At 60.6% G+C, this 15,512-nt stretch overlaps 2 protein-coding genes across 4 annotated transcripts; one reads left to right on the plus strand and one right to left on the minus strand.

Moving 5' to 3' along the window:
* Positions 1-3,334: 3,334 nt before the first annotated feature.
* CPLX3 (complexin 3) lies at positions 3,335-6,804 on the plus strand. The gene is made up of 3 exons (XM_049812941.1): positions 3,335-4,134; positions 4,509-4,596; positions 6,019-6,804. Exons 1-3 carry the CDS (start codon positions 3,974-3,976, stop codon positions 6,241-6,243), a joined length of 474 nt encoding a protein of 157 aa, XP_049668898.1. The 5' UTR covers positions 3,335-3,973; the 3' UTR covers positions 6,244-6,804.
* Positions 6,805-10,994: 4,190 nt separating this feature from the next.
* On the minus strand, positions 10,995-15,495 carry ULK3 (unc-51 like kinase 3). 3 transcript variants are annotated; one of them, XM_049812913.1, is made up of 16 exons: positions 15,354-15,495; positions 14,949-15,089; positions 14,625-14,745; positions 14,396-14,500; positions 14,151-14,294; positions 13,975-14,057; positions 13,732-13,887; positions 13,537-13,642; positions 13,374-13,414; positions 13,128-13,230; positions 12,956-13,020; positions 12,777-12,855; positions 12,645-12,685; positions 12,516-12,563; positions 12,387-12,441; positions 10,995-12,108 (listed from the first exon to the last, which is right to left on the minus strand). In XM_049812913.1, exons 1-16 carry the CDS (start codon positions 15,453-15,455, stop codon positions 12,092-12,094), a joined length of 1,407 nt encoding a protein of 468 aa, XP_049668870.1. In that variant the 5' UTR covers positions 15,456-15,495; the 3' UTR covers positions 10,995-12,091. The 3 variants fall into 3 exon arrangements, 2 of the variants coding, with proteins under 2 accessions (XP_049668870.1, XP_049668869.1); XM_049812912.1 differs by having other exon boundaries at positions 12,516-12,685; XR_007507542.1 differs by lacking the exons at positions 10,995-12,108; positions 12,387-12,441 and having other exon boundaries at positions 12,777-12,886.
* Positions 15,496-15,512: the final 17 nt, after the last annotated feature.

A 15,512-nucleotide genomic window follows, 5' to 3' on the forward strand; every position in this document is an offset into this window, starting at 1 on the left:
GTGTTGAGGTTTAATCAGTGGCCGTTCTATTGCTTTTTTGCTGGTGGAGACCTCAAAGAAAGGGGGCAGGTGTCCCCCACTGTCCCCAAGGCAGGAGCCAGCCCATCCCTGCCCAGGGGATGCTCAGCCCCCCGGGTCCGTTCCAGACGCCACCGTCACGGGACGGACGTCACTGTGCCTTATCCCCATGCCCAGAGCCGACGGCTGCCCCGGCTGCGTGGCAGCGACGGGGACGGCAGGGTATCCCTGTCCCCGTCCCCTTGGAGCATCCCCATCTGCAGGTGGGAAGAGCAGGGGGTGACTCTGGCTCCTTTGCGCCCGGGGTCAGGGCTGAGCGTGGAGGTCCCTGTGTTTGCAGTGCCTGTCCCCATCACGAGAAGTGACAATCAACTGCCAAGTGCAAGCGTGACTTCTCCCGGCAGAGCGGCTGCCTGCTTTGGTTAGAAACGCCTGCTCATTTCCTCCCCCGTCGCCTCTCCAGCACACACACACACACAAAAACATGTCTTTCCAGGATTAGCTCACCTACTCAGGGTCTCCAAAGGTTTAAACCTTTGTGTTGCCCTGGATTTGGGGCTGGCGAGGATCAGATCGCTGTCCTTGGACGACCTCATTGCCACTGCGTTGCAGCTCAAGGGCACAGACCCTTCCCCTCCCCTGTCTAATCTACGGGATAACTCCAAGAACCGGCCACTCCAGGAAATCCCGGCCATTTCTGGTGCCCTTCAGGGATCTCTGGAGCATCATATGAAACCCTGGTTGAAGGGAGAGCCGCCGGCTGTGGCTTTGGACGCAGTTCTCCCGTTACCTGGAAAGAGTAGCTGAAACGATCCCTCTCACCATGGCAGAGGAATCCCAACTGCTCGCATCCTATTCAAATCAGGTGTCGATGCCGAGAGAGGATCCTCTTAACTTCCGCCGGCTTGTCTGAGGCTGGCTGCTACTGGGGGACGTTTCATCATCCCTCCCGTCTAATCCACGGAGATGTGTGATATAGCATAAGCTAATATAATAGTCATGCAAGGATTTACATCTCATTACTGCAGGTTAGAGTCCTGGGAGGAAGGATGAGTCATTCTTACTTGAATATATTTCAGGGATAAGGAACAGTTCAGCTGCCCAAAGAAAAGCAAATGGGAAATCAACCACCTTGAAGCATTGCCGTGGGCTCGATCGCCAGCCTTCCGCGCCCTCCGATGGCTCTCTCTCCTCTACCTCCAGATGGGACGCTGGCCTCTCTAGAAAAAAACGTGGGGCTCGAGAGCCAAAGGGGTGGGAGAGCTGCCAGCAGCTGCGAGACCTCGCCGGGGGTCCTTTCCTTTGCCTTTTGCTCCGTCCCTATAAAACCAGTTCCCCAACCACCCTGGGCTGCAAGAGGCTGCAAAGGTCAACCACGGTCCCCTGGTGAGGGAGCAGCCCTGCCACGAGCGAGCGGGTCCCAGCCGCTGCCGGTAAGGCTGTGCTAGTTTTCACCTAGCTGCTTTGGCCAAGCATTTCTGCTCATCAAGAGCTGTTTTCTCTTACTTTCTCAGACAGGGAGGCTACATGGTAGCTGACCCATCTAAGCCAGCTGGAAAAAATCGGTCCTGACTTCAAGTCTCTTACTGTTAGTGAATGCTTAGATAGAAATCCGGACTGAGCAAAGCTCCTAGGACCAGCCACATCAAAAGTCTGCTCTGAACCGACCCAAGGCTCAAACCTGCCCGACATCCAAGGGCAAAGCGGCTCTGGGACACAAGCAGGGATGTTTTCCCTTCTCTCTGCCCCCTTTTTAATCCAGTCCTTGTCCGACCGACAGCCAGAACTTGAACACACTGTTGGCGATAGGACGTCTGCAAAGCGCCTGGGGCTCTCAGCCTATTTCTAAGCAGGCTGTGAAAGCTCATTGTGGGCTAAAATTCATTTTGTATGGGCTGCCCATGGGAAAATGCTTAGGGGGTCTGCAGATCGGTGTGAAAAGCGAAAAATCATTGCTTCAAACAGTTGGGAGGACTCATGAGCGGCCAGCTCAGCGTTGACTCGAGACGAGCAGCAGCTACAGGGGCGTCTGAGTGGTGGGGCGATGCTGTGGGTGACGCTGGAGTCGTGCCAAACAGAGCCACAGATGGGTCTCCCTCAGCCCAATGGCTGCGTGGAAAGGCACCTTCAGATGAACTCAGGGGAACAACTGGCATCATTCAGGGGGCTCTGCTCCGGTGGGATTTAGCCGTAGCCCCAGAGAACCTTCACTGGGACAAATGCCCTTTTGTCACTTCCAAAAGCAGGCTCCGAACCCTAACAGCAGTGGTCACTGCCTAACTGCTGAATGGATTATTATCCGAGAAGAATACCCGATTTTTTTTTTTTTAAATTTTCCTTTTGAGACAAATTTTTTGCCTGGTGCTACATTGGGCAAGGGGGGGGAAGGGAGAAGATGGGCCGACTCCCCCACCCTCTTTCACTTTATCACTTCACAGCTGTTCCGTCATTTTAATCTGCGGAGATTGTTTTTAAATTTCGGAAATGAAATGATTTCCTGCAAGCCGGGATTGGGGTTTGGATCTGCGCTCATTTTTCGTGAGCGGCGAAGAAAGAAGGGAGAAATGTATGTTAAAGCCAGGCTGGCCATCTGGAAGGGAGGTGCGTTTCTGATGCCATTAATTGCTCACTCCCCAAGGCCCGCGATACGGCTGCAGTCAAAGGAAATAGCAGGAGTGGGAGCGGGGGCAGGACGGGAGCTGGGAGAGCTGGAGGGGCCGAGGGAATTACGCAACGAAATCGATGCCTGCTCCGTCCTCGGCCTCCTGATTGAGGTGACCGCTGAACGCGTGGGTCCCTGGGCGCATCGGCGAGGCAGCGCTTGCGGGGCCTGACGGCAGCTTTAACGTTAATTAACATCATTAATACCGCTCGGAAAGAGAGGAACAAGCTTTGGGGCGTGCCAAAAATCTACAAGCAAACAACAGTTGCTGCTGGTGTATGGTACATATGGCTTTTATCCAGCGCTGAAGCCCGGCTTTTCCTCCGGCTGGCCCCAAAGGATGGGGAATAGCGTGGGAAAAGAGCTGTTTTCTGGGAGTTCGCTCCAGCGCAGCCCCTCGGTGGGCTAAATCGAGCGGGAGGAGCCGAGGGCACGGTGCCTGGGGGGGGGGGGGGGGGGGCGGGGGGGGGTGTCACGGCAGCCCCCGGGGCCGGTAGTGCGGGCTCCATCCCCGGTGAAATTTGCCCCGGAGACGCGGGAGGGAGCAGCGGGACTCCCCCGGTGTGGGTCGGGGCCGTGGGGGCTCCGCCTTTCTGACGGCCGGCGGGGGGCGGGGGAGGTCCGGGCGGGGCCCGGGCGGGGTCGGGCGTGGCCAGGGCGTGGCCAGGGCGTGGCCCGGGCGGGAGGCGGGGCCGCCGCGCGCACACCGGAGCTGTCCGCGCCCCGGTGCTGCAGCTCCCGCTCCCGGCTCCCGCCGCCGTTCGGTTCCCCGGTGAGCCCGGCCCCGCCATGGGCGGCGGGGAGGCGCGGAGCCGCTGATCCCCGGCAGCCCGGACAAACCGGTTGGTCGACCCCGGGATACTCGGCTCCGCTAAAGCCCGGGAAGTCGGTACTCCGGGAACTCACGTCCCCGGTATCCCGGCTCTCCGTGGGAAATCGGTACGCCGGCAGCCCGGGAACTCGGTACGCCGGCAACCCGGCTCCGTTGACCCCGGCTCCTCGGTAACCCGGTACTCCGGCTCCCCGGGAACTCGCAGCCGCAGCACCCCAGCTTCCCGGGAACTCCCGGCAGCCCAGCACCGAGTCTTCCTCGGCACTCTGGCTCGCTCCCAGCCCCGTTCCCCGGGCTCCCCCGTAACTCAGCATCCCCGTCTTCCCCACCCTTCGGTACCCCAGCACCCCATCTCCCCAATAACCCCGCTTCTCCCAGTTCCGCAGTAGCTCCGCTCCCCAGCTCCCCAGCGCCCGGGCTCCCCCGGCCCTCGGGGTCCCCGGCCCCCTGCGAAGGCGACCATGGCGTTCATGGTGAAGAGCATGGTGGGGGGACAGCTGAAGAACCTGACGGGTGGCCTGGGTGGCGAGGAGAAGAGCGAAGGCGAGAAGTCTCCGGCTGAGGCGCAGGGCATGACACGCGAGGAGTACGAGGAATATCAGCGGCAGCTGGTGGAGGAGAAGTAAGTACGGCCGGACCCGGGTACCGGGGTGGGCTGGACCCCCGGGGTGCCGGTGGGGGACAGGGTGCTCCCTTTGCAACCCCCACCCCCCCCGGTCCCATGCATGGGAGGCTGGGGGGAGACAGCGCCGGGGGCAGCGGGGCCACGAGGGAGTCTGATGAACCCCCCCCCCCCTAATCCCTTAATCCGCTTCCTCGCCCGGGAGATGGGATTGTTTTCCTCTCTCAGGCTGTGCTGGGGGAAGGAAATTGTGGGGAACGGGGACTTTGCAGAGGAGATGGGGGGTACCCGGCTTGGGGGGGGCTGGGGAAGAGATGCTCAAATGCAAGGACCGGGAGCAGCAACTGCCGGTAACTGCCCTGCCTGGTTCGCAGGATGGAGAGAGATGCCCAGTTTGCCCAGCGCAAGGCTGAGAGGGCCACGGTCAGGTCCCACTTCCGAGACAAGTACAGGCTCCCCAAGGTACGGCCGTGCCGGGCACGGGATGGGGAGGGGGGGGGGCACACAGGGTGCCAAGCCCCAGCGCAGCCTCCACGGGGGGTTTGGTGGATGGAGCCACGGGGGGGACAGACGACACCCCTGATCTTCAGGGAGGGGAAGGGGCGCCGGACCCCCTTGGCCAGATGGGTTTCTGAGCTACAAAGCCCAAGTGCGGATCGGTTCCCCTAAAACGCATCTTTCCACCCAAATCTCGGCCCCTTCCCATCACCTCTGGGCACCGCAAGCTACCAGCCCCAAACAGCGGGGCTGCTGACGCACCCCCTCTGCCTTGCTTGATCCCCCTCTTCCTCTCTTTTGCCCCCTAAATCCAGCTGGATGAGGGAAAGCCGCCTTCACCCTGGACTCTCGGCCCCGTAGCCGGGAGCGGAGCCAGAGTTGCACCTTCCCGGCTAGATTAGCCAGCTCCTCTCCCCGGATTATTTGGCGAACATTTCCTACCTAGACTCCTATTTTGGAATTTCCGCCCGATGAATCATTCACTAGAAACAATTTAATCAAGGGATAATTCAGCCATTCTTGGAATTGCCACAAGCTTTTCCCCCCTCCAAACCCACCCTTTATGCAGAAAGAGATGCTCAGTGGTGAATACTCTAAATTGGAGCCGGGCTAATATTAGTTCAGAAAGGTCAGCTAAGCCAAGTGATATTATTCAGATTGTTTGATACTGTTCAACCAGCCTGGATGCACACCCCACCGCTTCTCACACCCCTTTTATTGCCAGGAAATAAACAGCTGGAGAATTTATTTTTCCCCTGCCAAAAGCAAGAAAAAGCAGAAAAAGAAGAGATGGAGATTTTTTTTCTCCGGGGGAAATGGGGATTTGTTCGGATCTGGCCCCCCGCTCCTTTTGCTGCTTTCTCATGCTTGAGATGTCCCTTCTAATCTTTCGACAAGTTTCTTCTGCTCATTACTGATCCCACTTGGCAGCCGGGCTGCCTTTTGCAAAGTCTCCCTGTGGCTCTCCGGCGCAGAGCTGACCCCGATCTCCGGTGGGCACGGTCCTTAAGCATACGTGTGCCTTAATTGGGTGCCTAAACCTCCCCAACCGCTCCAATGCGAACTGAAAAGCCAATTTATACTGATGTTGGCCTCCTCGGGTTTTTGTCTCAGCCCCTCGCGTGTGCCTTGGTGCTTGCCCAGGCTCTGCTCAGCCGCGTCCCCTCCGGGTCAGCATCCTACCCACAGCACGAGCACGGCTGCAAGCCCCAGGGACCGATCTGCACGGACCTTAAAATGGGAAGACCCCCCAAAGCCCATGCGGGCACCACCGTGAACCTCGCGCGTGCCTTTAGTGCCTCCAGACGCGCCCCCCCCCCCCCCCCCCCTCCCCTTGCCCTCCTGCAACATCCCACGCCTGACTGACTTTCTGCGGGCCCGTTTCAGAATGAAACGGATGACAACCAGATCCAGCTGGTGGGAGGTGACGTGGAGCTGCCCAAAGAGCTGGCCAAGATGATTGAGCAGGACAACGAGGAGGAGGAAGAGAAGAACTCGGTTATCGGCCAGCTCAGCAACATCCAGAACCTGGACCTTGATTCCTTGAAAGACAAAGCTTCGGCCACTCTAGAGGACCTGAAGCAATCGGCTGAGAAATGCGCCGTGATGTGACCCGGCTGAACCCCCCCTCCCCGTCAACGTGACGGTGGGGGAGAAGGGAGGGGATGCGGCCGAGGGTCTGGCGGTGGCTGTTGCCTGCAGCGGGGACCCCACTGATGTTGTCACCCTTGCCTTGTGTGAGTCGGGTCCTCCTTCTGAGCCGTGTGAAGCCTCGAGTCCCTGACCCAGATGTCCCTGATGTGTGGTTTTTTTGTTTTGTTCTCCGGTCTGAGGTTAGAGCAACGAGCCAGCATGCCCCCTCCCACCCCACCCCCCCACCCCCCCGTAACCCAACGCCTCCTCCTGTGCCCGTGGCAGTGGGTGTCTTTAGCGAGAGCTGGGGTGGGGTGGGGGGGTTTGCAGGGAAGGAAAGCCCCGAGTGACCTTGGAGTGTTATTGAACCACATCAACATGGGAAGGCAAAGGCTTTCCAGCCGAGCGGTGGCCATACACCGTGTGTCTGCCTCCACATTTTGACCGAGCCTCCTAGAAATGACAGGGAGGCTCCAATTTGCTTTGCAAGGACGAGGCACAATGCAAAATGCCCCCTCACCCCCCCAACCCCCGCATCCCATACCCATCGCAGGAGAAATAACATCCCGTCCGTGCAAGAAATACCAACCACTTTGCCCTTGAGGGACCCTCTCAAAGGAGTCAGCCGGGAAGGACCTGCTATATGATCCCATTTAACCCAGCAGCAACGGGGGTGTTGAGGACCAGAGGGATAAAGCCTGAATTAGTGCCAGAGAGGAATAAAACCCCTCCTCGGTGCTCATCTGAACCCACACCAGCCCTTCCCTGGAGTGGTGGTGGCACACCCTCCCTCTCCCGGGGTGGGATCCACTCGTGTCCCTGTTCCTTCCAGGAGAAGAGCAAAGGGATAAGGGGGAAAAAAAAAAAAAAAAAGAAAAAAAATCTCCTCCTCCTCCTCTGTTGTGCTGTAGTTGTGTGCTGTGCTCAGCTGAGTGTCTCTCCACCTCCTATGCTGTCCCCGTGCCATGGTACTGTTATAACCGGTGGAATAAATATCAGGAGATGTCTATGCATTTGTTTCTCTCCTCGAGCAGTACTTTCCTGATAAAGGTTTTGGGGTGCCCCAAGCTATGGGGCGGGATGCAGAGAGATTAAGCGCATCCCCTTTACGGGGCAGGGGGGAGCAGTGATGGGAGCTCAAGGGAGAAATCTCTTGCGGCAGCATCCAGAAGAAAGCATCACGCCTGGTTGTCGTCGGCCGTTTTGCCGTGTTTCGTACTGAAGGGATGCTATGAGCGGCTCTTTGTCAGCAGCCGGGTTTAAAAGCAAACCAACCCCCCAGATTTCACAGATTTTTAGCTATTTTAGTAAAAAAAGCCTTCAGATTGCTCACCAGCTCCCCGCCACAGTCTCACGGGCACCGCGGGGTGTCCGCGGCGCTGCTCCGAGCAAGGACACGTCTCGGTGGGGACGAGACCGTGATAAGTACAGGTGTGACTTCAAGCTGGAGCAGTTCGGGCCTGCTGGCATCCCAGCGAGTGGTGGGCTCCTGCAGCGAGGCTTCCTGGAAAAACTTGGCGCAGGCTGGGAATTCACTGCCCAAAATCCCAACGGAGCGAATTAACTGCAATTTGCTTTTGCAGGGGGAGTTGTGTCATCCAGAAAAATGCAGGGGGAGGGTGCTGGGAAGCTGGTGGCATTATTATAATAATAATAATTATTATTATTATTATTAATATTACAGCAAAGATGCTGGATCAGGCCACGCCTGGGGCTGCTGGGCTGAGCAAAGCTCTCTGGTACAGCCAGGAGATCGTTTTCTGCCCCCAGCCCCCTGGTAATACTGTGCTGGGGCCAGGTAGTCCTGCGAAATTCGGGCGGGACGCTCTGCCCATGGGGACACGCATCACCCCAACCCTCCAGCCCCGGGGACCGGGCTGCTCTCCAGCCTTGCGGGGACCCACCGGCAGCTCCGGGGACATCTACCCCAGGCAGGCAGAGCCCTAACCCAGCTCCTTTCGCGAGAAAGGCGAGGGAATATCGACAGAAGCAGCTTTAGCTCTGAAAGAAGATCATACCTGATGAGGCTCAGCCCGAGCTCATCTAATCCCCCACGAGGAAAGGGATAGCGGAGAGCCGGCACTGACCAAGCCAAGCCCTCCAGCCTGGCTTGGCTTTTAACTCCCCGGCCGACGGCCAGGCTCAATCGATAAAATATCCCACGGGTGAGCGGGATCCCCACCAGCGCAGAGGGAGGGAGATGGGGCTGGGGGCATCCCCACCCGCAACCAGCGTGACCCCACCAGGACACAGCCTGGACCCTCTCCCCCACCTTATATTTTGCCTCCAACCTCCCCCCCCTTTCCCCGCTCCCCCAGCCGCGGCCCTTCGGCTCTGCTCCGCGCTCGCTCCAGGCCCACGTGCCGCCACGCAAAGGCCGCGTGAAGCTCGGCGGGTTTATTTTAGGAGGCACCATGACCCCCAGGCATGTGAAAAACAAGCAGCACGAGCTCTCCCCGCTTGGCTCCGGCGACGTGTTAAGCCTCAGCAAAGCATTCCCGGCAAAGAGTCGGGAGCTCCCGGGATGCTCCGAGCCCGCAGCCCTTGCTCCCATCGCTGGCCCTGCTGGCCGTACCGGGGAGGAGAGGTTGGGATGGGGGGGGAGCGGGGGCAGGCAGCCCTCCTCTCGCCTGTCCCCTGCCCTTTGAGAGATGCATCCCTGTTTGCCAGCATCCCCCGCTGGCGGGTGCCCGAGCATCCCAGCATCCCGGTTGCCTGCCTGCCATACGACCGCTCCGGGCATCAACACGGGGGCTGAAAAAACTTAAAGCGAAGAATTAGTGTGGATTAAAGCAGAAAAACCTATTTTTTTTTTTCTTTTCTACGCTATAAACCCAATTCCCTCACCTACGGGGCCAGGTTTGGGGTGGATTTGCTCAAGCAAGCTCTTGCTGGGTGCTGGACGATCTCTGCCGGCAGCGGAGCTTATAAATAAATGTCCCGGGGGTGGGTAGAGCTCCTACCCTCCTGCACCAGACGCGGAGCGACCCCTCATCGTACGGCCGCAGAATCAGGCCTCCTTTCTGCTGGTGAGCGCGAGATGACGCGAGCGGTTTCCCCAATGGACAAAGCATTAAATGAGCAATCGTTAAAGCACTGAAACAAATGAACCGCCATTAAAGGATGGGGGAATCTCCGCTGAATAGTTCATTTTTCTTTTTGCAGGCAATTAAACCTCCCTGCGAGCTGCTGCGGGAAGGGACGGCCCCATCCATCCCACCTCAGCACCGCCGTGCTGCTGGTTCAGATACGGGGATTCAGCCAGATTAAAGAGCACGGGGGAGAACCCAGGACCGGCTCCAAACTGACCCAGCTTTCCCCAAGCCTCTCTTTCTTCAAAACCCCTCGAGCATTTGAACTCCCATCACCGAGTAACCCACGGGCTGGTACGAGGAGGGCAATACACCCGTCTGCCATCCCCGTGTCCCTCTCTGGGCGACAATCCGGACCCAAGAGCCACCCCACGAGCGATGCTCCAGAGGCTCCGGGTTGGAATAGCCCTTCGCAAGGGCCGGACGGCGCGAGGAGGAGGAGGCAGCACCGCTTCGGCACGCGTCCCCACCGGGCTTTGCCGTGACACCGATGGGAGAAGGCGGCCGGAGCCCCGCAGCCGTCCCTTCTGTCCGCTGCATCCCAAGCCATGCCGAGCGAGAAAAGCCACCGCCGGAGCCGGCCCCGTGCTGCCGGACTGGCGACTGCTCGCTTCGTGCCTCCTTCCCTTCAGCCTGCCCGGGGAGCGATATTTGGGCAGCGGAAAGGACTCGCATCCACCTGACGCAAAGCTGGGGCACCCTGAGCTCCATCACCCTTGTTCCCCCGCCCGGGGAAACGGCCGGAGTCTCGCCCCGCTTCAAAAGGCTCCGGATTCGGCCCGCGTCTTCGGCAGAGCGTAAAAGGCAGATGCGATTATCCGCGCCGGCTGCCGCAGCCAGCCGGTTCAGCCATCCCCGGCGGCTCTGCGCTAGCCACGGGCCGGGGGAGGGCAGGGGGTTTGAAAGCTCTTTAAAGCCTCAGGATATAATCTCTGCTCAGAATAATAATAATATAAAAAAAAAAAAAAAAAAAAAAAAAAAAAAAAGACATAAAAATGCCTCACCACATCCGCCTGGGAAGCTCTCCAACGGCTTGGGCATGGAGCAGCCGGCAAAGGACTAAAGGCTGGGGCTGCGGGGGGCGGGGGGGAGAAGAAACCAGGTTATGGGGCAGCATCTGAGGCGAAGGAGGTCTCAGGAGGAGCTTTGCTGGGGTCACAGCTCAGACCGTCCTTGGAGCCCCCCCAAAATCACCCCAGCATTTGCTCCGACCCCTCTGCCTTTCCCCCACACCTCCCTGCCCAGCCCAACCGTTCCTCACCCACCGTAAAAACCTATTGGAGAAAACACCATTTTACATAACCTTTCATGTTGCTCTGCTCGATGTTTTACACGCACACACACACACACAAAAAAAAAAAAAGATCTGAATGGAAAACAAGGTCAAACCTTGCCTTGGCTGCCTCGTGTCCCCAGGGAATACGGGGAGGTAGGGCACTCCCAGCCGGTGCTGGCTGGAGGAGAGGACGGGACCCCGTGGCTCCGGTCTTGGGCAAGGGGACAGAGACGAGGGGTCCCCAGCCCTCCTTGATGGCTCCAGGCACCCCGGGCTGGCTCTCGGTCCTGGGCTTGGCTGGAGACCCCTCTTGGGTCTTAAAGCACAAACCCGAGACTGGAGGAGTTGGAGCAACCAAAAAAAAGTGTTTATTAAAGACAATAAATTACATTCCCTTGAAATACAGTAGATATCGAGACAAGTCCCTTGCTGTGCAGGGCAGGCAGACCTCACCACCCCAGAAAAGTGACTTCTGCAGGGCTGGGGGGGTGCTCCTGCAAACATAATCCGGATAGTTGGGTTGTCAGAGCCCTGAGGAGCAGAGCAGGCAGGACCTGAGGCTCTGCCTTTGGGGAGGTATTGCCGTTTGCAGCCGTGTGACTCTGTCCCTGAAGGTGATTGATTTCCACTCATCTGTTTTACTCGAAGATTATACCCACGGAGGAGCACGCACAATCAATTCGTCCCCGCTGAGCACTGCCAACACCTCATGACACAAATGATGAAGGCGTCAGTCCCCGCCAGACTCCAGTGCAGGCGGGTTTAGGGACCAAAAGCCCCGATCCCAACGCTCTAGCAGCGAGAGGGAGGTATGGCTGGCTCGGGACAGTGTAATTTGGGTGCTCGAGGCTGGACGAGCGGCGGTGGGCACAGAGAGGTAGTTGCTGGGTGAGAAAGGCACAGCGGAGGGCAGGCGCAGGCAGCGACCCCGACCCCCTGCCCGCTGCCGTCACCACCAGCCTGGAGCTACCGCGGGGGATTTTTTGGGTCTGGGCTGCGCGTACGCCGAGGGCTCCCCCAGAAGAATTTGGGAGGCGGAAGAAACATCTAGCCGAAAAGGCAAGAGACGTATGTGACTGGCGGGGTGGGGGTGGGGGGGGGGATATTCTGCCGGAGCCCGGTGCCAGGATAAAAATACGCAGCCCGTCACAGCCAACGGAGGGAATTAGAGTGGAATAACCTGCCTGCCGCCGTCAGGGAAGGCTGCGGCAGCAGACGGTCGAGGTAGGGCTGGGAGGGGACTCTGCCCGTCGGGAAATGCCGCCTGCGCCCGGGCAGAGGAGCAGATGGCCCCGCGGACCCCCCCACCGTGGGACCCTCCGGGGGTGGGAGCCCCAAGGGGGAGCCCCCCGAGGCAGTCCGGACGAAAGCCTCGTCTTTCCTCCGCCCTGCCGACGGCATCTCTCGGCACGGCAGTGCAAGGGCGGCGAGCAGCATCCCGCCGGCCGGCTCCTGGGCATCACTGCAAGGTACAGGCTGTGCCGGGGGGGGCACAGAGGGCAATCACTCGGCTGCACACACCATCGTCACCCAGCCCGGGTGGGCTCCCGGGCACGGATAAGCCCAGGCTAGGGGGGGAAAGGAGGGCGTGCGGGGTCGGGATTACCCCCAGGCAGGAATATCCCCGCGGCTGCGGCGGGTGTAGGGGATATTCCTCACCACAAGGACCGCAGCCACGAGGTGGGACGCTTCCCCAGGCCCTTTTCGCCAAACCCTCTCTGATGGGACAAGAGGGGACAGAAAAAGGGACTCACTGCTGCGGACGGGCTCTGCCAGCGCCTCCTTGCCCATGGACTGCGCCTCCCGCATCTGCCGGGGCAGAAGATCGTTTTCCAGCCTGCCCCAGCATGCTCCAGAGCCCCCCCCCCAGTAAGCAGCCCTACCTTCATCTGGTCTTTCAGGTACTCGGCTCGGGCCATCAGGGTCTGGATCTGGCAGAGAGAGAGAGGGAGGAAAATCCCTTCAAAGCCACGCCAACGGGGACACGCCGCTCTCCCACGGCTGGCACTCACCTCCGCGTGGAGCAGCTCCCGTCGTCTCCCCGTGGGTTCCGCTGCGGAGGGAAGAGGGATGTGCCATCAGATCAGCCGTGGGCGCAGGATGCGTCCCTTGCCCCCACAGCACCCGCCACGGTCACAACTCACCGGCCAGGAGGAGCAGCAGCTCCCCCAGGCTCTGCTGGTAGAGCTCCAGGGTGTCACCGTCGTCTTTGCCTTCCTCCTCCTGCAAGAGACCCCGGGGGGCCCGGCTGCAGCTGGAGGGGGATACGCCGGGTCCCTCCCCACTCAAGGGGAGAGGGGACCCCCCCAAATCCAGCACTCACCTTAGCGATGGCAGCAGAAGCCATTTCCAGCGCGGCACAGAGCCGAGGCTTGTCCTTGGCCATCTCTGTAAGGGAACGGTGCGGTGGGGAGCACCCGCTTCAGCCCAAAACCCCACCGGGTGTCCTCTTCCCCCTCCCATGTTGGGGGGGGGGGTCGCCCAACAAACAATACCTTTAAGGAGCTCTCTGGCCGGGTTCCCTTGCTGCAAGAGGTTCTTGTTGCTGGATGTGACCAACGCCTTCAGCTCCTCTGCTCGGGAGATGTACTGCCCCACCTGCCCACAGCCGGGGGGGTGCAGGGAATGAGGGGACCCCCACCACGGAGAACAGAAGATAGGGCGGCATCTCGCCGAGCTAAGCCGGCGGCGGGGGGCGGGGGGGATGCTGTCCGCCGCCTCCCCAGGGATTTTTGACTCACCTTGGCTCGAATGGCTTCTTTCCGGCGAGCATCGCTTTCATCTGGCAGGGGAGAGCGATCGAACGCTGGGGTGGGTGGGCTGCAAACCGGCCTCCCCCGGGGGGCTGTCTGCCCCCAAAAATGCACCCAGCACTGCCCCCCCCCCGCCCCGGGGTGGACTCACAGTGCAGAGCGGGCACAAAATACTCCAGGGCTTTGCAGTAGAGGGAGAGGGCGGCGGAGGCGTCTCCCTCCTGATCCTTCTTCACCGCCTCCACCACCAGGTCGGTCTGGGGGACACAAAGTGTGTGTGTGTGGGGGGGCTCAGGGTTCTGCCCCCCTCCATCCCCAGGGACCGGCACCCCAGCACCCAGCTCACCGCCTTGCAGAGGTTCTCGGGGCCGGGGACGTGCTCCATATCCACGAAGGGGTGGGCAAAGAAGCATTCGAAGGAGATGCGTTTCAAAGGGTCCCTCTCCAAGAGCTGTCCTAAGAGATCCCGGCATTCCGGGGAGAGCAGGGGCCGGCTGGGCAGCTGGGGAGGGAATGGGGCTGAGACCACCAGCCCTGCCGCAGTCCCGAGCTGCGAGAACCCACCCGGCTCCGTCCCATCCTGCGTTACCTCAACAGCCCGGTCGCTGCGGATCTTCTCCTCCAGCTCGGCGAAGGAGCGGGAGGCGAAGGGCGGCCTCCCGAAAAGTGCTTCTGCGGGAGGGGAAAGGGAGCAGCAGGGGGAGATGGAGAGGGGGAAACCGGCCCCTCAGCCAACTCCCGGGGGGAATAAAAGCAAAAGCCCACCGTAAAGGATGACGCCCACCGACCACAGGTCCACCCGGGCGTCGTACTGCTGGCGGCACACCATCTCGGGGGCCATGTAGAGCGGAGAGCCCCGCAGAACGTGCTTCTCGTCCCACGGCGACATGTACTGCGCAAACCCGAAATCTGTGGGGGAGAGGGTGAGGAGAGCTCGTGGCGGGGGGTGGGGGTGGGGGTGGGGAGAAGGAATTGCCACCTCCAGCCCCTCCTTGGGGACCTGCCCTGACCTGCCAACTTCAGCTGGGGGTTCTCCGGAGCGCTCAGGAGGATGTTCTGCGGCTTGAGGTCCAGGTGGGAGATGTTGCGGTCATGGAGGAACTTCAGGGCGCAGGCTGGGTGGGCAGACGGGCACGTGGCAGGGGGGACACCGCCACAGCCCTACCCCCCCCCGCCAAAAAAATCCCCGGGAAGGATGCCCAACGGAGTGAGTCCGGGAGCCAGGCAGGGGACCCTCACCGAGCTGCTGCAGGAAGATGCGCGCCACCTTCTCGGGGAGGATCCTGCGCATCCGGATGAAGCGGGAGAGGTCCCCCCCAGCGCAGAACTCCATGATCAGGTAGATGTGGTTGCTGTCCCACTGCGAGGCAAGTGGACCCCGTCACGCCACCCTGGCCGGTCCCACCGCGTATCCCACCCACACAAGGTCCGCCTGGACCGGTTTGCCCAGTTGCTGGCACGGAACCCCACGGATACGCCCTTGGGGAGCCAAGATGGACCCCAGGACCTGAGCTGGACCAGCGCTGGCTCAGCCCCCCCGACCCGGGAAGCCCCCAGCCCCACCTGGAAGTCCTTGAGCTCCACGATGTGCGGGTGGCGGATGGTCTTCAGGATCTCGATCTCCGTCAGCAGGTTTTCCACCGATGCCCGGTTGAGGCTCCTCTTGCTCACGCACTTGACGGCCACCACCTCACGCGTGTCCCTCTGCCAAGGGGGAAGCCAACCCTGGAGCCCCTCCCCCACCCCAAACAAGCCAACCTGGGGGTCCTTCCCCAGTCTGCTGGGGGGGGGGAAGGGGGGGTCCCGACTGGGGAGGAGGGGGAAGGAATCGCTGACAAGGGGGTGACAGCTCCCGTATAGGTGCTATAGGGTGCTATAGGGACGGTAGCCTATATGGAGGGCTGTAAAAGGGGGGGGGGGGGGGGGGGGGTGTCCCATGGGTGGGGGGGACCACGAGGGGGACACTACCTTCCTGTAGGCCTTGTAAACGGTGGCGTAGGTGCCGGTGCCGAGGCGCTCGGTGAGGATGAACTCGTCCAGGCGCGGCGGGGCCCAGCCGGCCCCGGCCATGCCCCCGCCCCCCGGCCCCGGCCCTCGGCCGCGCTTCCGCCTTCCCGGCGCGCCACG

This window comes from Accipiter gentilis, chromosome 10 (genome assembly GCF_929443795.1).
Source record: "Accipiter gentilis chromosome 10, bAccGen1.1, whole genome shotgun sequence".
NCBI lineage: Eukaryota > Metazoa > Chordata > Aves > Accipitriformes > Accipitridae > Astur > Astur gentilis.